At 33.9% G+C, this 21667-nt stretch overlaps 1 protein-coding gene across 7 annotated transcripts in view; it reads left to right on the top strand.

The window, feature by feature from the left end:
- The first annotated feature begins 371 nt into the window (after nucleotides 1-371).
- LOC134383794 (sodium channel protein type 1 subunit alpha) overlaps nucleotides 372-21667 on the top strand; it is a 74854-nt gene continuing 53558 nt past the window's right edge. For 4 of the 7 annotated variants that reach the window (XM_063105248.1, XM_063105240.1, XM_063105231.1 and 1 more), the window contains exons 1-9: nucleotides 378-641; nucleotides 8866-8984; nucleotides 11067-11156; nucleotides 12674-12802; nucleotides 14493-14584; nucleotides 15382-15651; nucleotides 19479-19542; nucleotides 20062-20203; nucleotides 21181-21387. In XM_063105248.1, the coding sequence (XP_062961318.1) occupies nucleotides 378-641; nucleotides 8866-8984; nucleotides 11067-11156; nucleotides 12674-12802; nucleotides 14493-14584; nucleotides 15382-15651; nucleotides 19479-19542; nucleotides 20062-20203; nucleotides 21181-21387 (1377 nt within the window). Of the gene's footprint in view, nucleotides 642-8865; nucleotides 8985-11066; nucleotides 11157-12673; nucleotides 12803-14492; nucleotides 14585-15381; nucleotides 15652-19478; nucleotides 19543-20061; nucleotides 20204-21180; nucleotides 21388-21667 lie in introns of all 7 variants that reach the window. The other 3 variants (XM_063105223.1, XM_063105214.1, XM_063105257.1) reach the window with 2 other exon arrangements.

The following is a 21667-nucleotide window of genomic DNA, read 5'->3' as shown; positions in this document are numbered from 1 at the left end:
ATCATTAGTGTTATGGGCCACAGAGTGAACAGACCATTAGTGTTATGGTAATAATTAGCCTAATGAACTTTGGTTAAAGCTATATTTGAACTACTTTTTAAACTCATAGCACAGTTCCAGTAACAGTAAAGCACAACAGTTAATACATGGGCTACTTAACAAAATGACATGGAAACATGCTTACTAAGAATTTTTATTCAGAAATTACGTTCCAATTAAGGGAGGAAACAAAAAATTTAAATCCTCTAGCTCTTACTTCATGGCAAGAATTTATAGATATTAACATCTCTTAATTTACTCTTTAAAATATCTGTATTCTTTTTTTAAGGGCTTTCATATGCAGAGTAAATGGTAATTAAAATGTGCAGGATGACAAGATGGAGCAAACAGTGCTTGTACCACCAGGACCTGACAGCTTCAACTTCTTCACCAGAGAATCTCTTGCGGCTATTGAAAGACGCATTGCAGAAGAAAAGGCTAAGAATCCCAAACCAGACAAAAAAGATGATGACGAAAATGGCCCCAAGCCAAATAGTGACTTGGAAGCTGGAAAGAACCTTCCATTTATTTATGGAGACATTCCTCCAGAAATGGTGTCCGAGCCCTTGGAGGACCTGGACCCGTACTATATCAATAAAAAAGTGAGTGTTTCTTATCAGGCATGTTTTGCTGCTAATTGCCTACTGCACACCTTGGACAGTTGTAGCTCCAGCACATGCTGTATTAACACAAAGTCTCCAGTAGCCTTCTCCTTAAGAAATGAAACACATTTGTGGGTGATTTATGCATATACAGAAGAAATAAATTGATTATGTTATAACATATGGAGCTGTCCCAAATGTACCATGACAGATATCTAAAAATAAATGTAAGTTGTAGACAGCTAATTCAACAAATTAAAAAATTCTCCCCTCAGATTAGATTTACTATACAACTTTTTGTAGTTTCTGCACTTGGAAATCCTGAAATCGTATGAGTTATAAAAACTACAGAAAATATTAGTCTTAATTTTACATGGAACAAAATTTGATATCATAAAGGTTTTCAATTTCTATATGATGTTATAAATAATAAATCAGTTAATCTCCTGAAGGAACTTCTTCCCATATGGAAACTAACATTCCTATATAAAATGAAAACTACAATTTTATGAGTTATTCAATCTTTTGGTAGAAATGTATTGATACTGGTAAGAATTAACAAAAGGGTGATATTCTGAAGAACCTATAATTATTTGAATGCATGCATTTTCTGTATCCATGCTTGAAATGAATACCTTGTATTAAACACTCAACCTTCCATTATGACCATGATTTCACCAAACCAACAGGAAAAGCATAAAAAAGATAAAAATCAGAAAAGATTATTGTATTGATTTTAAATTAAATTTATGACCTTAGTTAATTTGCAACATTTTATTATATTTTTCACCTGATGCAATACATTTGGGATTCTTAGTGGAAAATTGTAATTATGCAAATAAGTTTTTTGTTTGGACATGGGCCTTAAAATACTCTGAAGCTTTTAGAGATTCTCTTTGTTGTTGGCCCAGTTCTGTGTGAGGTTAGTCCTTGTCAAATGCACACAAAATTTTGTCATTTTTAATATGTAGATTTGAAACAGCTTTGTAAATCACTTCTGATTGCTACAGTTTCAGAGGTAAGAGCCTCACAAAAGAATGACTAGTTCTATGTTCAGTGTTTTTTTAACTTTTCAGGATATAGCCAGTTTAAATATAACACACTTTACTTTTTTAAAAACTGGTTTGCCCATTTTACAATTAAAAAAAGAGATTAGTAATTTCCATAAATTTCATTTTCTTTTGCTTAACTTTGCTTTTTAACGCTGTATTGTCAAATTCTAGTAGGTAAGAGATTATCCATCTCCTGTCATTTAAATTATGAGAAAAATTGTACTTAATTAATGTAATATGATATCTGAAAAACCAAAGCCCGAATTAAGCAAACTATGAGGATTTAATTTGTATAAGGAAAATATAAATTCAGATAATCCAGTTATTCAAACATTTTAACTTATTTAAAATTATTTCGTTGTTGAAGTAAAGAACCTGATGTGTTCCAGACAGAAATTCATTCACAGCATAAAGTATGCTGCTTTATTCATAGTCATTGAATGCATCCAGTCTACTCAGAGGCTACTTTTTTGTAAGTTCGCTCCATCCTCAGCAGGCCTTTTGCTACCCTCAGACAACTGGCTCCCACCTTTCTGATGCTAATCCCCATTCAAAAATTATGCTAGCCATCCAGAGTCTATCCGTTCATCAAACAAGAATGAAATCTAGCATCCAGCTCCTATGCTGTGTCTTTATTTGTAAAACAATAAACAAATGTTTTGAGAAAGAGCAAAGTCATGACATGTTGACTGGGGTAGCGGTTCTTCATGTGGAAACCAGATCATCCAATCATTTATTTTAAATTAAAAAACTTTCTGACCGATAAAAGTTATTGTCTTGAAAGGATGTCCCCAAACAAAATGGTTCACAATTGGTTTATAATGAATTATATGTAATGAAGGTTATATAAAGGCAGATGGAAAACAAACCTTTTCAAAATACCCAAAAGAAATATCTTAAAACTGGGTGAAAGACCAACTCTGGTGAAATGTCTGGTCACTCTTATAAACTTCGTTAGGCTCACGTCCAAACTTGCCTTTAACATCTTCTGTCCTTATCTTCAAATGCACATTGTGTGAGGAGGGAGAAATATTTTGGCACTTTGGAACAAATCACAGTGTGCAAGTAGAAAAACCTGATAAGACAAATATTGTTATCAGGAAGGAATTTTCCCCAAGGTAAGGTACATCCTCAGCTTTCACACAGCTGACGTCAAGTCAATCTTCAAATGTAAGTCATTCAACAGTAATACAAATGAAACTTTTTGCAGGGCTGAAATCCTTAAAGACTAGCATGGCATGCTTGGAACACATGATTGAGCTATGTATATAGTATTTCTTCCTTTAGTATTTTTACATTTTAAGACTTTCCATAAGTTTCCTGTACACTGTTTTCTAGTCCTTAATTTTTTTTTCATAATTGAAAGTACTGAGGAATAGTTTAAATTCTGAATTAATTTGTTCTGATTAAAGTTGGAATGCTTAGCAAAAATCTCAACCTTTTAAAAATAATGAATGTTTCTTTCAATATTTGATGGTCCATTTTATTTTAGTGACTTGGGTGTCTGAGATTGGCAAGGTGATCTTCACTTGTACAATGCAGTAGACACACAAAGTACTCTTGGCATAGCCAAATGACCTGGCAATGTCACTATGGAAAATGCTTCTTAGGATGAGATTTCCCACTATTGCTGATATTGGAGGTGTGGATTTGGTTTGCCTGAGTGAATTGGAATATGAAAATATCAATTGGGCCAGTGACTTCCCTAAGGTTACACTCCAGTACGATAGTTAATGTGTCAATTGTAACAATATACAAAGCCTCTAGTTTCTTTCTTAATAATATATAGAATTATGAAAGCAAGCTGACTAAGTAAATGGTTGCAAAATCCATTCCCTCTGTAATATTTCAGGTTAAAGTGCAGCAGTAAACATGCAAGAAGTTTATGTGAGTAGAAACAACACAACACCACACTGAGGCTCTCTGTGATCTTTTATAAAGACAATGTCAGTGAGCTTACGGAAATGTCACTGCCGATGGTTCATCTTTCAATGGCGTATGCCCACATATTTTTATCCTCTTTGCCCCAATTAAAATGTGCAAATTATATAATGTTCAAATATTCTACTAAAATTGTTAAGTAATTTAATTTATGATCAATAATACTGTAGTAGTAGTAGTAAATGAAGAAATAGTAGCAACCATCTCATGAACATTTCCTGATGCATGGAAGCATTTGGAGCTTTTCAGACCCTCAAATGTTTTATGTCTTCAGAAGTCCAAGGTAAGATCTAAGGGGAAAATAGCAGGGCTGTCATAATATAGTCACAGAATTCTTCATCCCATGTTTGCTCTGATCCAGTGATCTTCAGAACATGATTTAGGTTGGGTTCCTTTTGTTTATTTACTTTAGCTGTGTAGCAAGGCAGATTTTAGCTTGTGAACACACATTTTTTTTCTTATGGGATTTTTTTCACAGTTTCCTTTCATAGCTTGGGTTGATTTTACACCATTTGACTATACATGCAAATTCTTCACCCACTCTTTATTACAGAAAACTTCTCCCTTCTCATGTTCTTGTTAAAATTACAGATGGCTCATTTTTACCATGGAAGGAAATGTCATTTTGGCAACATGACAGTTTACTAGAAATAGAATGAGGTATTTTAGATCTGTACTGAAGATGGATGTTAGTTAATTATGAAGTGTAGAAATGTATTTATTTTTTTTAAATGTACTCTTTCCTTGATTGCCTCATGGACCACTTAGAAACAATTATTTTCTCTATCAGCTTTGAACCAGACATCCAACTCCAGAGTCTGCACTAACAACTGCATAAAATAAATTCTACTCAGATCTTCCCCATGTTGCTTTCCAGGTTAAACTGTTGATTATTAGGTGTGTTTACCAGTTTTGCTATATAACTACATTCTTGCTTCTTCTCTAAATCTAGAAATGATTTTTGCCTGGCTAGGGTTCCTGCAGAGAGTATGACCCAGCAGAACAATAAATGCTTTAGGTATAAGTGTGTATTGCTCAATGCAGCAGATGCTAACCATGTTTGGCTATTGAGGACTTAGAATACGGCAAGTTCAGACATGGAAGACCGAAGACTTAGTATGAAAAAATGACGTAACATATCTCCAGAACTTTTAATATTGATTTTACTCCCCATCGATAATATTTTAGATATGTTGGGTTAAAAAAATCATTAAAATTGATTTCACCTGCTTCTTTTTTCTTTCAACATGACTCAGAAAATTTAATGTCATATTTGTGGCTCAGATTTGTAGCTCACATATTTCAATGAAACAGTGCTGGTCCAGGTAAACATTCACTAATTCTTCTAGTTTTTCTTCTGTTAGTAGAGGTAATTGAGTATGCCCTAGTTTGTAAACTTCCTGGGTTCATGATTTACATATTTTTGTTTTCTTTTTGGACTGTAGCACTGGATTTTGCAAATATTGTATTAAACAATTAATACATGTCTTTTGAATTAAAATCAATTGAAATGAACAATTGGACCTAAAACTAGGTCCACACAACTTTCCAGGTGTCTGCAATGCTCATACATATTAGCAACTTATCATGTACATGCTCAATAAATATTACTTGATTTTGATAGCTATATATGAAGAATTAACTGACAAGTTAAAACAGCCCTAATGTATAAACATTTTGTATTGAAGTGACTTAAAGTAATAACAGTTATTCAGAGGAGTTGTGTTAATAAAATTTTTGTTGAACTAATTAGATTTAAAGGATGCTGAGATACGTGACTTTAAGCCACCCAATGGATTCTTTTAAAGTAAAAAAATAGCACTCAGTTGAACAGTTCATATATCTTGATTTGCCTAAAGCTACGTAATGTTTGTTTATACAGCTCAAAGTACAGTAATGTCTTCTTGTCAAGTCTTTGAATTCTTCATTTTTGGAGCCCTTTCATATGTTTAAGTTGGTGAAATCAAATATCTATATGTATAAAACTCTGGACTTACTTAACTATTTGTTTTAAGTAAAGTGTTCCCTTCTGACTCTCCATTCCCTTCAATACCATAAATCCACTGTTTGAAGAAACGTGTATCACAGAGTCCTTGGGGGCAAGTATCCTTTCATTCATTCTTAACACAAAATCTGAATGATCAGCTTCTTGGCTGTGTAATCACATGTAAGGATGGATACAGACAGCTGAGAAAACAAACATCAGATCAGTTGCAAATAATTCATTTGAAGTTCCAAATGGAGCTTACTCACATAAAAATGATAACATACTTAAAATTCTACATATTGGGTTGCTGTAAAAGTCTGGATTCTTTTGCTATATGGGAAGGCTGTTTAAAATAAAACCATAAGCACTCTGTAGCAACATATATGAAGTTTGTACATAAGCATATATATATTCCAACCTGAGAAAAGCAGAGTCCTCACAGAAGAAATCCTATTAAAATGGTCCCCTAATGTTGGCCTTCTTGTCAGCTTTCTGGATAGCTCTGGCAAGGACGCCTTGCCCACCAGTATGTCTTGTGAAAAATTAAGGCAGAACAAACATTGTTGTACAGTCAAACCTCATTAATTCCATTTATAAATTCAAATCGCAAGCATTTACACACTGCACACATAAATCTTGTAAATACCAAGTTACAGAAAATTCTATAAGTAAATAAGGATAATACACTCTAAAATCAGTAAAAGTTCCTATCTAATGCTGAACAATTGATAATTATGTCCATTTGCCTTTAGCTTTTGTGTCAAAGTATTAATTCCTCTATGTCACAGAACGTGTAGATTCTGCAATGACATATCAGCATTGGGGGTGCAGTGGTATTGTTAAATTCACCTTGCTGCGTTCCAGACCTTTAGACTTCCTTTTTGAGCTCCTCTCTGTTCAGTTTCTGAGTCTTACCTTGTTTACTTTTTAGTGCTCTGGGCAGAAATTTCCACCCCCTCCCCCCACCTTCTTTTGGCCTCTAGCTTTGTTTTTTGCTTTACCATCCCTCCTCTGTCATGTCTATTTTCTTAATTTATTACCTCATGGTTTGGGCTGGAGGGTGGCCAAGAAGCCAGGTGTTCTCCTGTAAGTGTGGTCCCATCTCCTTAGGATGAGCCTGGTTATTTTCCTTGTTCACTGAGCTACAATCAGTACCATCTTGATCACTCTACCCCTCCAGCCCATGATTTAGACCACCTATGGATGGTTTGTAACTTCTTCCCCATTATATCTATGTATCACTAGTATTCATCTCAAAATCAGCTTGTAATATTAGTTGCAATGAAGAACATTTTATTTTTTAAATATATATTCTGTGTTATATTTTTACTGGTCCTCCTACCTTAACTCCCAATATTTCTACCAGGTTTTACTGGGCATGTTTTGGGGCAAAGGAAGTAGGTTTGAAAGGTGGGCCCTATTCAGTCCTGAGTTAGTTCACTTTGGGACCAAGTCCTTGCATGCTCATATTTCCTAGGGCAAAGGCATCTGCATTGTGAAAATTTGTTCACCTTCATGATGATCTCACAATGTCTTTCAGGGACAGAAGCACTGAATAAATCGGGGAAAAAAGGGGGCTAAGTTTTGTCAACACAGTTAATTGTTCCTTTAGTAAGCACAGGTGAAACTCTCTGCTACTACTAATGGACTTTGCAGTACTGTTTTCTTTGTATTCTGGACTCATACCCTTCAAAGATGAGAGAGGAAATGTAGTCAGAGGTTAGATTTCGACAGGGCTTCTCATTGCAAAAGAGAGGTTCGTATTCTTCTAGAAAATGCAGGAAAATTTTATTTCTAAAAAATGAAAACAGACCCACAAACTACAACCCACCACTTTTTAAATTATCAGATTAAATAGACACAAAATTAGTTTGTCAAATTGATTTACAAGTTTCTAAACACATGCTATTAGTACCGATACTTATCTTGTCACAGACAAGGAATGACTTGCAAACCACCAACTTTGGAGACCACACTTTCAAAGCTGATTTAGGGCACTTCTACCCATACCAGATAAGAAGTACTATTTTCAAACAGCTACTCAGTAAATATTGTGGGGTGATTACTCAAATTTAGAAAATCCTGAAAGTAGAGGTTAAAAAGAAATGAGAAATCTATTAATGATCTGAATGTAGAGAATAAACCATTATCAACAACTCTTAGAAGAAAAAATAGATCAAGTTAATACCCGTTAGATCATCTTAAGGTTAAAAAAGAAGAGCTTTTGAAGAACGGGTCAATTTAAAATTTAAAAACGTAAAAATCTCCTTCTCCAAATAAGCTTTGCACAAAGAAAAAGGCTTTCTCCCACCCTTGGCTCTGTCTGAATATAAGTAAACCCGTTAAAAAATACTGGGCCAGAGTCGTTTATACACTATTGTGCATTGCTTCTTTAATTTTTTGTCTGTGCACTGCCAGTTGCTTTCAAATAAGCCTAATTTTTGAAATGGATTTTCATTCACGTTCATGGATCCTGGGTTCTTCAGGGGCTTTGAGCTTTTCCTCTGTGGCAGGAAAGTACTACATGAGATAGGCAGTCCATTGGGATTAGAATTCAATGTGTCAGCTAACTTAGAAATCCCAATACAGAATTTAGCACTCTTGGTCAACAGATACTCTCCAGGGAACTTGGCCTCCAGAAATCAATTATAGGATAACATCCATTTAACCCAAGAGTGGGTTTAATGGTGGCTGTTTTTATTCTGTATTACAAATAGAGTGATAATATTTATTTTATAAGGATAGAGGGTGAAAGAACATTTATTTCAGTAATAGCATTAGTTCTATTAAATGATTTTGCATTCCACAGGATTAATTTTCAAGGTATTGAAATTGGGAAAGCTGAAATAACTATAAAAGGAATGCAGCGCCTCAAGATTTTTAGAATAAAATGAATGAAATGTACACCTATTTAAAATTTTCATTTAACTCAGACATTTAAAATATCAAGAAAATAAATTCTGTCTTCTAGAAAGAGAAATTGGCTAAATGTCTAACAATTCAATTTCTAATAAGAAACTTGCAGGTAAGTATCAGGTCAAAGGTAAGTGATAGCGTTGGGTTTCCTCTCCAGTTAGGAAGAGATCCAGTGACAGTTTTGTCTTCATTGCACATATCAAAAATTGTAATTGTGCTGATTTCACATGCAATATTGGAATAATTTATTATGAAAAATAAAAGAAAGAAGATAATAGAGTTTAAATGGTTTATACTCTTACACTTCTGTGTTGTGTTCCTCTTACAGACTTTTATAGTATTGAATAAAGGGAAGGCCATCTTCCGGTTCAGTGCCACCTCTGCCCTGTACATTTTAACTCCTTTCAATCCTCTTAGGAAAATAGCTATTAAGATTTTGGTACATTCATATCCTTTTTCAAGTGATTAATATTAACTATTTGTACATAATCTATAAGTACTTTGGAGCTAAATATAAAATTAGGTTGAGAAATGTTTATATTCTGTAGCTTTCAACACTAATTTTTTTTTATCTTTTGTCATATAAGCTTTATTCTTAAAGTTGATTAATCACATTGATGTCACTGAAACTTGAAAAGTCTTTAACATTTTATATATATATATATATATATATATATATATATATATATATACCCACACATATGCACACATGTATGTATGTATATTTGTTATCTTTCTAAAAATACTTGCATGTATTGAATCCTACAAATCTAGTATAAGATAGCCATATTTATCTTTACCATCTTGGTACAAAAGTTTGTGATTGTGTAGAATTTGCAGTGATATAATAACAAAAGAACTACTTCCAGACACAAATTTAGCCAAAACTATGATATAAATCCCTTTAGTGTACCTTAGAATAAACAGCTTTTGAGTATATTCTCCATGGGAGAATACCAAGAGACTTTGGGCAGTCCTTAGCTAATCCTTCAGCTTTCCTGATGGTTTTTTTGAAGGCAGTTCTGGAAAATTGGCTGAATTTCAAATTTAAGTCATTGAATTATGACTCTACCACACAAATAAAGCTTTACTGATAGCTTAGTAAAGACTCTGGAAGTTAATGAAAGAAGCTAAGATTATATTTCCAAATGGTCTTAAGGGATTCAGCTTTGTGTTTCCCATTGGTGTTAAAAGAGACTCTGTTACTAAATTTATCTGTTGATATTCATCAGTGAAAAACTTTATTTCTGATTATGTCTTATTTGATGGTTTTGGGAATAATACATACAGAAACACTATTATAATTGTCATAATCTCACACTACCTGGTTTTTAAAAAAATAATTCTGCAATTTAAGAGTTGATAGCAAGAGCATTCTTAGTTTACATATGCTATTATTAAAATTTAAAAACATAAAAATCCTATGTTCAGGGTTTTTACATTTATGGAAGTTTCTCTATCCTAGTTTGTATTACTAGTGCCATCATGTGGTCACTGACAAAACCTTCTTTTTCACTTATGGAAAATTTTTGTTTTGGCAGTACACTATTGTGGAAAGAATATTGGATCTGAAGGCAGGAAACCTGTGTTCTAGTCCTGGGCCAAGTTATCTAATATTTCTAGTTTGGGGGCCTTATTTCTCTGATTTCTAAAATATAGTGATAAAACAGTTTGTTTCTTAAGGTCTCTTTCAGCTCTATAATTCTGTTATGTCTTGTTCATTTGTTTTACTGAACGCTTAGAGCATATTTACTTATACACAGGCACTGTTGTAAGCATTTCACATGTATTAACTCATTTAATCTGTATGTCAAAATGGTGAAGTCTGTACATTATTAGCTCCAGTGTATAAAAGTAAGTGGGACACAAGGAGGATCAATGGCACAGAGAAGCTGAATGACTTGCCCAAGATCACTTTGCTATATTGAATTTTAATTACATTTATATCATGATAAGTCCTGTCCTTCAAGAATATTCACTTTTCATCTTACCCAATGGGGCTGCGTTTGTACAAACTCAGTCAAGATAGAGCAACCCAACACTTAGCATCATATTGCATTTTGAACCACAAATTATTTTCATGCATTGAAATGTAGTAGGTAACGTGTGTTTAAGAAATTACAATATTGCAGGTATGTACCCTTCCTCAACAGTTTGCTATTTAAATTGACTGAATTAGTTCAAGTTAATGCTTTCTGCTCAAAAAGTGTGCAACCCCAGGTCGCTCAAATACAGTCTTCCCACTGAAGCTTTTTGGGAGATAAATATATTGATTTAATAATAGTAGCAAAAGCAACATCTTACACTATTATAATGCTTTCTCACAGACTATCTCATTTAATCTAAACAACTACTCTGTGATGTTATAACCCAAATTTTACAGATAAAGAAACTGAAATTTGAAGAGATTAGATGACTTGCCCACAATGTATTTCTCACTAAGTCCTCACTGAGCAATCTTTTCAATGTTAGTTTTATATAATACATGGATTTAAATTTTCTCTTGTGTGTTCCTTAACAATAACCTACATTATTCAGCATGCTAATTATGTGCACTATTTTGACAAACTGTGTGTTTATGACAATGAGTAATCCTCCCGACTGGACAAAGAATGTCGAGTAAGTTCAACTTGTGTTTTAAATATCATACATATATATATTTGGGATTTTGAAACTATGTCTTAATGTATCCTCAAAATAAAACTAAAGAGCATTTTTAGTACTGCCATTTCTAGACACAATTATGCAGCAATACTCATTGGCCCTCTGGCCTGCTGCTGTTAGAGCTAATTTTCTCTTTCATCTGTACCTGGTGGTTACTGGGAGTCCAGTATTCTTGGACATTCACCACTTTTCCTTTAGGATCTACAGTGGACAAAGCAAATATGAGAAAAGCAATTGCAGGAAAGAGGCAATATGGTAGGCCTTGGTTCCAGTAAATTCCAGATGAATTCAGTGAGTTAAGAATCAAAAAAGGCAAGTTACAAATGCTGTGAGAAGACAGCGTTGAGTGTCACAACGTTCTAATTTCCATCAGGCACGTCCACCTCATGTCAGGCCCATATCGGTTTCAAGAATGCTCTCCAAAAAATTGGCTGAGAAAAATCCAAAATATTGGAATTGCAGAACTTGAAAATTCAGTAGACTGAAGGCTAAACTAACTGAAGTGAAAGTGCATGTAGCATTTTCAGAAACTGGAAGCATTACTAACTATATTGATGTTTTCTCTGTTTGGGGATACTTTTGAGGGCAGAGAGGCCAAATTTGTGATAACTGCAGCTAGGACTGCACCTAGTCACCTTGCCTAGGCTGTAATACCTATCGCTCTGTGGGTGCTGACCCTTAAAACAACTACAGAATTATATTCCCAAGAGCCTCTTCCCTTCCTGGACACTTCCAGGTTGAATGCAATAAAAAAATAGACAAATACTGAAGAAAACAATAAAAAAGAATTCTTAAAGTATTGCAGTTTACCTGTGAAGCTTCACAGGTCTTCAGACCTCTTAGTTTCTCTGATTTTATGCTACCCTTATACCCCAACTTCTGAGAAGATTTAAATTTTATAAACATGTAAATTTCTGAATTATCACAATATTTTATTCTAAATTAAATTTTTACCTGTTATAACCTTAGAATTATTCACTCTGATTTTAATGAAGTTCCTTTTCCAAGTTAACCTATCTTATGGAAAGGGAAAACATAACACTTGCTAATTTGTCAATGTTCTCTCATTCTTAAAACATCATTAAAATTGAGATTTTTTTCCCCTTCTAAAGGAAAATAATTTTATGCTTCTGCAATATTATTAATTGGCTACTCTATAAGGTGAACTTTCTGGATAATTCTCAGGAGGCTCTATTCATTTATGTCAATATCAAGACCTTTCAGACAGTAACTAGATAGACTTTATATGGCATGTAATTCTCACACTGCTCTTAACACCTTAAAAACAACTCTTCATGTTTTAGGAAGTTGAATTTAATTTTAGGGCTATGTTTTATTTCTATGAAAATAAAGTCAACCTGTTTAGTTTTCTTTTTTAGTATTCATTTATTCTACTAACAGAGTGATAAGAAATGATATGCTGTAAAAGAAAACTATTACTTTATCAATTCGTTTTGGGTGCTCGTTTCTAGGTACACCTTCACAGGAATATATACTTTTGAATCACTTATAAAAATTGTTGCAAGGGGCTTCTGTTTAGAAGATTTTACTTTCCTTCGGGATCCATGGAACTGGCTTGATTTCACTGTCATTACATTTGCGTAAGTGACTTTTTTGAAACTTTAAAAGAGAACATAGTTTGTTTTCCTATAAGTGCTCATGCTTTTAAAGAATAGGGTTGCTTTAACCGTATAATATTTTGGTGTGATCTACACACTTAAGCTCTGGATTTTGATTTAGCACAGCAGAGGTCTAAGTGACATTTCACTGTGGCATGAAGGCTTTGCAGTAGTTGAAACTACAATTTTCACATGTGTTAATCATCTGTCAGCAAATTTCATACATACCACTCTTCCAAAACACACACAAACACACACACACACACCCTAATAAAAAACTACAAGCATATTCACAACACATCTGTAAAAATGCCTTTTAAAAATTACAGCCAGCAACAATTCGACTGGCCCCACAAATTAGCACCGACCTTACCCACATTATGTACTCTCTGTAGCTTCTTTTGTTAGTTTGGCAGAATAATAGAAAGTCAGTATCTACTAGCATCAAAACACTGAGAAATCAAACTAACAGCAAAAAAGAAGGTGTTTGGTATATTCTGTATTTAATATATTAAAATACTACTTCATCAGCAAACTGGTTTTTAAGACTTACAGACACACTTTCTCTGCCTCTTTCTATTTCTTTCCAGATCTCTTCTTTCTTCCTCTCTTCTTTCCCTCTGAGGCTTTTCTTTGCCCTTAACATAAATTTTCTTAATGTTACATCCTAGCCATATACACTCACGAGTATGCACAATTTCTGCATCCCCATCTTTTTTTTTTTTTTTTTTTTTTCCTAGTGGTAAACTTCCCCACAAAATTACCCAGAAAAATAATGGAAAGCCATTCAGGAATCGGTGAAAGCAGAGTCTGGAGGAAGGTGGCCTAACACCACTTGCTCTTGCCCTTCCTTCGGTAGCTGAGACTGTCTTGGATTCTTGCAGGTGTAGTGTGGTGGATATGAGCAGAGCTGGTGCTGATATTCTCAGGGCTTTAAATACTGCCTGTCTAGTCTTCCTTTCATATCTGATCAGGATGAGCCAATTCTTCCCTACGCTCTCTGGTCACAGCTCAAAAGAAACCATATGGGACTTCTGTTTCTTGAGAATAAAAATAGGAGTAATGTCAGGGTCCTCATAAAATACTTTTCTTAACTTGCCCAACTTTCATCTAGAAGTTAAGCTAGGAAAACCTCATTTCGTACATAAAGGCAATAAGGCAATCTGCCTTTTCATGCCTAAATTTCTGACTGAAGCCCTAAAACCATAGCCAAGGTTTATTTTCTTCCTTACTTAATTCTCCTAAGTTATACATGATGTTTATTACATCACTGTCCAAAATGGCAGCAGGGATGCATACTTTATGAAGTTTACTTTTAGCTAGTGGCCTTAAATTATATGAATAAAGCCATAGTGATGGACTCTAATTTGTAATTTGCCACTTAGAATATTTTTCATTTGAAATCACCAAGAAGGTCTTTATAAAAGACCCAAGCAAATAATGTAAATCCTGCTTAAATCTTAGATAACTGATTTAATTCTACAGGTATGTAACAGAATTTGTAAACGTAGGCAGTTTTTCAGCTCTTCGCACTTTCAGAGTCTTGAGAGCTTTGAAAACTATTTCTGTAACTCCAGGTAAGAAGTGATTGGTGTAAAGCATAGGCTCCTTGTACCTACAGCTCTTTCTTTGTATCCTGTCACTGTGTTTGTGTGTGAACTCCTTATTACAGATATGTGACAGAGTTTGTGGACCTGGGCAATGTCTCAGCGTTGAGAACATTCAGAGTCCTCCGAGCATTGAAAACAATTTCAGTCATTCCAGGTGAGAGCTTGACACTCAGCATCACAGAAAATTGGGAATCATCAGACACGGTGTGTCACAGAAAATGATTCTTATTGTCTAGACATGACTTCTATCAGCCTTGGAGTTTAACGATTTCTTGCATGAGACACTGTAATGTGCAGTCTGTGTGATTTGTGCTGAGAGATATCATTGTTTTCTTGCTGTCAGTTTTACCAAAGAGTTGTTCCCTGTTCAATGTACCAATCAGTACTTTATTATTCATTATAGCCATTGATGACTATGTATATACAATGTAAATCTTGTAATTCTTTTGCTAACCAAAGACAGAGAATAAGATAATAAAGAATAGCATGAGTCTGCATGGAGGATTTATTACAATTATTCTCCACACCTCCTCCAGTTTTATAGCAAACCCTTTTCTATTTATAAATAAGGAATTTAAAAAATATTTATTTAGGTAATTTGTTGTAAAACTGACAACTGACCTGACCCTAATGAAAGTGTGGGCAAGTTTCAGCAGCAAAAAAGAGAAATACAAAAACTTTTCTTTAATACAGTCTTTATGAAAACCATGAACCTCCTGTTATTATCTCTCAGTGTGATGGGATATGGGTCTTCATTTCATTGTTTGGATCATTACATTTCCAGAGTTCATCTCCATATGCTATTCAGCCTGCCACAAAGTGTTGCTCTTCCACCATCATTGCAAGCATTTCAGACTTATGAATGAAATCTATGTTTTCAAGAAAATTCTGTGACACTTTTATTATTTCGGATGTGTTAAATCTTCATGGTAATAGGCTTCTCTCTTTCAGGCCTGAAGACCATTGTGGGAGCCCTGATCCAGTCGGTGAAGAAGCTCTCGGATGTAATGATCCTGACTGTATTCTGTCTGAGTGTGTTTGCTCTAATTGGGCTACAGCTCTTCATGGGCAACCTGAGGAATAAATGCATACAGTGGCCTCCCACCAATGCTTCCCTGGAGGAACATAGTGTAGAAAAGAATATAACTATGAACTACAATGGCACACTTGTAAATGAAACTGTCATGGAGTTTGACTGGAAGTCATACATTCAAGATACAAGTAAGAATTACTGTTATGTATATTTATTCTTTGCATTGTTGATTTGCCTTCCATCTAGGCGTGGAAACATTTTTTTTTAAAATGATGGTATAACAAGTTGTGATCTCTTAGAAAACTATCTGATCAAACTATTTTTAAATATTTAACATTATATTTTTAGTGGGCATTTGTTTCTTCTGGGTTTTAAATAATAGATCACATATTTCCGAACTAATTTTAAAGAAGAATTTTATTTTTCAACTTATCAATAGTTTGCATGTACACTTAATTATTTTATTGATAACTATTTTAAGTTTGGCTCCTAAATGCCACTTACTATTGTATCATCATGTGGGAGGCTGAAGAATTTGGCTACAGTTTTCCTAGGATTTTCAGTTGCTGTACATTCTTCCGATGGCAATTGAGACAAAGGAGATAAAATATTTGAAAACCCTTGTAAATGCTCAAGTACTATGCAAATGTAAACCATTAAACACTAATTACAGAATGACTTTTATGTACCAGAAACTGTACAGGATATTGGGGAAAATAATGGTGATAATACATGGCTTCGGGGTGCATATAAATTAGTAGATTATTTTGTTATTTTACAGAAATCAAGTGATACCTACAGATAAATATTATTCCTATATTTGAAGAGTAGTATTACATAAAAGAGAAAAAATTACAATCAATTAAGCTTCAGCAGAGAGTAACAGAAAATGTCAGATAAATCAGTGAAGTTATAGGAATCTGTTTATCTTCATTTCAGAGTTTAGACAAAATAGTCAAACATTTAAATAATTTGTTCTAGAAGAATGAAAAAATAATTGGCCGAATACGCTTTCTCTTTTTAAAGTGACAATAAAAGTAAATAAAGTTCTCTCTGTCTCTAATTTTAGTATCTGACAGTAGCAACATTTCAAAAGCAGAGAGTTAGAACATGATTCACGAGGAAAGGAAATGTCCTTTTTAAAGAAAAACATTGGGGCCGAGCCCGTGGCACACTCGGGAGAGTGCGATGCTGGGAGCGCGGCGACACTCCCGCTGCGGGTTCGGATCCTATATAGGAATGGCCGGTGCACTCACTGGCTGAGTACCGGTCACGAAAAAGACAAAAAAAAAAAAAAAAAAAACCTTAAAACTATAAAACTTAGACTGTAGTCTGCTTTAATATAGCTATATCTTTATTATTTTAACGTTATGATTAATACTTTGAAATACAACAAAGAAACTTTAGTGACTGGTTGCATGGAACAAGTAAGATTAGTCATAGAAACTTACTTACCTGTGGTCTGATAATTCCTAAAGTATAACAGCATAATAAAAAAATGAAGAACTAATCAGTGTCCCCTTGTAGTTATAGATCAGGTAAAAGCCTTGGGTTGGTACAGATTAACTCTTCCATGATATATGCTAAGAAATAACTTGCAATCAGCTGTAAATCTCTAGATTAAGAACAATAACTGTCAGAGCAACTCATGAACATCCCTTACTCACTTCATATGATGTTAATAAGAACACTGTTGTCACCAACTCCATGAAATCTCTTATTTGATTATTTAAGATCAAGATACTGATTATAAGAATGTCACTTAGGGTTTATTCTCTCTAGTAAAAATTTGACTTTATTTTACTTACGCTCAAAGTAAAAGAAATGAAAATAATCTGAGGTCATTTTCACTATGAAAATCTGATTCTTTCCATTTTCTCTAATAATATTTCACTTGCTGAGAAAAGGTTATTTTTTATTATTTTTATTTATACGTATTTATGGAGTACAGAGTTGACTGTCAGTATTTGTGTACAGTATGTGATGATCAAATCAATATGATTAGCATGTTCCATCATTCTAAATCATAATTGTTTATATGCCTTACCCAATTACTCCCCATCCCCCCTCTCCCTTGGCCTCCCTGTTTCCCACCTCTAGTAACTATAGTTCTGTTCTCTCCTTCGAAAGTTCAACATTTTATTATGGTATTTCTTTCTTTGTTTGTTTCTTAGCTCCTTCTTATGAGTGAGGACATGCACTCTTTCTGTGCCTGGTTTATTTCACTTAATATAATTTTCACTGGTTTATTTCACTTAATATAATTTTCTCCAAGCTCATATATATTGCTGAGAATGTCAGAATTTCATTCTTTTTTTATGGCTGAATAGTATTCCATTGTGCATATATACCACATTTTCCTTATCCAGTCATCCACTGATGGACATTTAGGTTGGTTCCATATATTGACTATTGTCAATAGATCTGCAATAAACATGGGAATGCAGATATCCCTTTGACATGATTTCCATTCCTTTGGGTATATACCCAGAAGTAGGATTGCTAGATCACACGGAAGATCTATCTGTAGTTGTTTGAGAAACTTCCATACTATTTTCCGTAATGGTTGCACTAATTTACAGTCCCACCAACAATGTAGAAGAGTTCCCTTTTCTCCACATCCTCACCAGTGTTTGTTATTCTCAGTCTTTTTGATAATAGCCAGTCTAGCTGGACGAAAATAATATCTCAGTGTGGTTTTCGTTTGCATTTCCCTGATGATTAGTGATACAAATATGAATAAAATGATTCATCTCTAAAAATGATAGAAAATTAAATTTATTAAAATTAAAGATACACATTTAGACTGAAAAGTTATATTTTCCTCAGGTTAAGGCTTTAGGTCATTGAATTTAATGGACAAAACATTATTTGCAAATATGGGATATCAAAAATTCATCCAGAAATTATTATATTCCTTTCATTTTGTTTAATTTTAATTGAAAGTTAAGAAATCCTATGTCACTTTTCCTGTCTTTGTTCAAAGAAGTCAGGACATTTGGAAATAAAAATGATTTTATAGTACTATGTCCTCTACAGAACTACGAATGTAATAAATTCTTCTGAAAATTTAGCATCGAGAAAGTATTTCTTCTTACCAAATCCAACAATAATTATTTAATTCCATGTGTTTCTCTTTTTGTCATTCATTTACTTATTCATTCAATAAACTGTAGTGAACGGCCACCAGGTCCCAAACCGTAGTAATACAGAAATAATTAATGATGGTGACTTTCTTTCTAGAAGTAATAATATTAACATTGTAAGTATATACATGTTATTGGCAGCACAGTGAGGGAGTTCTTAATTCTGCCACTCTTTAGTGGAAAGGAAGTAGAGAATATAAACAAAAACGTCACAGAAGTGACAATTCAACTGGACATTGGAAGAAGCCAAGGAGTTTGCCAAGAACAGGAAGCTGTGAGATGGTGTAATAGTCGCCCGTAGGAATCATTCGAGTTTTAGTGTTTAAAGTTTTTCTGTATTACATTTGTTTTAATAGCGGATATGATTTATGCATCTTTTCCTATAAGCTGCCTATACTATATTTTGGAAGTCGGTAGAATGTAAATTCTAATTAATTACTTAAAATTGATTAATAGTGTTAAAAACATAGGAGAGAAGACCAGAAAACATACAATCCTTTTATTTTAAAACATGTGGCTGTTTTGAGAAATCAAAGAAATTCTTGTCATTTTTAATTACTTTTATTGAATAAAATTTTTTATTTTTCATGAGAATGGTGGAAAAACACTGATACCTTTTAAAAATGTTATGTTAGTACCTGTGATTATCACTAATTTTACATCCATAATGAGGAAATATTCTTCACTATTAAGTATCTAATGCCCTCAATCTAATATTTGGAGGAGAGGGGGCAAATACTTGAGTCTTTGAGTGAATTATATATTTAAGTTACTTGGTGAACATAAAAGTAGGATCTGATCTTCCTGTTTTCATTTCAGTGTTTTTTACAGTGCAAATGTTCATCAGATGACTCTCTTTTTTCAAACAGGGTACCATTATGTCCTGGAGGGTTTTTTAGATGCACTGCTATGTGGAAATAGCTCTGATGCAGGGTAAGCCAGTAATTTATGTGTGTATGTGTGTGTATTTTGTCCTGTCTTTTTTTAGACACTGACCAATGACAGCCAACTAACTTTATTTATATTTAATTTGATAGTTAGGGTTATTGATAAAGTGTGAGATTATTTAATTAGATAAGCTTATACATTTTGTAAAGCAAGAAGTAATACTTTTAGCTATAATGCTCTTTCCCTTAGATAAGTATATTGAACTATAATCAACTCTGGAGACTCTATAGTAGAAAAAATGAAGTAGAGATGATAAAATGCTAATTACCAACAGAAAACAGTTTTGTAAAATATTATTAGAAATACTGTACCATATTTTAAATATGACACCAAGTGGCTAAGAAAACTCTATTAAGTCAAAAGCTGGAAAATGTATTAGTTACTTATCATACTTGTATCCCTTGAAATAGCAAATCTTTCTGGTTAGACAATGTTATAAGTATAGCATCTTACCAGAATAAAAAGAGAGAAGGATGTTTTATACTTTTTTTGCTCTATTTACAGCCAATGTCCAGAAGGATATATGTGTGTGAAAGCTGGCAGAAATCCCAATTATGGCTACACAAGCTTTGATACTTTCAGTTGGGCTTTTTTGTCTTTATTTCGATTGATGACTCAGGACTTCTGGGAAAATCTTTATCAGCTGGTAAGAATTTGAAGAGAGACACACAGTCAACCCTCGGTATCCTCGGGGGATTAGTTCCTGAACCTCTCATGTATACCAAAATCTGCAGACGCTCAAGTTCCTGATACAAGTGGCACAATATTTGCATATATCCTACACACATCCTCCTGTATACTTTAAGTCATCTCTAGATTCTTATAATACCTAATACAATGTGAATGCTGTGTTATACTATATTGTTTAGGGAAAAATGACAAGACAAAAAGTTTGTACATGTTCGATACAGATGCAATTATTTTGAATATTTTTGATCTATGGTTGGTTTAATCCACGGATGCAGAACCCACAGGTAAGAAGAGCCAACAGTCTGCATTTAAGTAAATGTATACAAGAAAACCAACTGAGTTATGAAACCCAAACCACAGCGTAATATAACAGAAAGAGCAGAACTTGAAATCAGTAGACTTGAGTTTCTCTAGCCTATTGATTATAACACATATTAAGCAGAGTGATGCCCAGGATTTCAATTCTCTCCCATTTCCCCTTGGCTCAAAGACTCTTTCCTACCCTTCTCAGACTCAGATTCTACTAAACAGAAAGCACATTCTCCCCACATCCCTATCTACGCCTTCAAGTATTATCCCTCAGGTACGAGGTAATGAAAATGAAGAAGCAGAGAGAGAAAGATAATTGTCTCTTCCTTGACTTTCATGAAAGGCTCACCTCTCTGATGGAGGTCCCCATGGCATTTTATTAACTGTCTCATTCTTGGTGAATCCAAGAAATCCTTCTCAGAGATCAGAGTATGAATGCATAAGGTAGGGGCGGAGAAAGAGACTGAGATTAAAGAAACAAATAGTCAAAGAGGTATGAGAAGCTGTGACCAACATTATTCTTATTTATATCAGAGTTTTGCAAGACACACAAGTAGGTTGAAAGTTGAAGCCACCCGTTAGTGAAATAATATTAAAAAATAATTCTGATATTCCTGTTTCTAGACATTACGTGCTGCTGGAAAAACATACATGATATTTTTTGTGCTGGTCATTTTCTTGGGCTCATTCTATTTAATAAATTTGATCCTGGCTGTGGTGGCCATGGCCTATGAGGAACAGAATCAGGCCACTTTGGAAGAGGCAGAACAGAAAGAGGCTGAATTTCAACAGATGCTTGAACAACTTAAAAAGCAACAGGAAGCAGCTCAGGTAAATTCATCAAATCAAATATGCACTGTCTCGTGGCCCCAAACTTTTTTATTATTTTGATTGATACAAAAATATTGGAGAAAAGTGAGAGATGGTATCTAAGGGAAGCTGGTAGTATGGAAAACTAGTAAAGATTTCTGTATTTTGATCATCTATTTAGTTTCATTGGGTTTATTTTTTTTCTAAGCTATTTATAGTATTAACCACAATAGAACTTTTTCATCTCCTTTTAACCATCCTAGGAGTCTCAGAATAAAAGGGAAAATGTGCTTTCTGAGTC

This window comes from Cynocephalus volans, chromosome 1 (genome assembly GCF_027409185.1).
Source record: "Cynocephalus volans isolate mCynVol1 chromosome 1, mCynVol1.pri, whole genome shotgun sequence".
NCBI lineage: Eukaryota > Metazoa > Chordata > Mammalia > Dermoptera > Cynocephalidae > Cynocephalus > Cynocephalus volans.
Note: the sequence above shows the minus strand (reverse complement) of the source record. Positions and strands in the feature narration are given on the sequence as shown.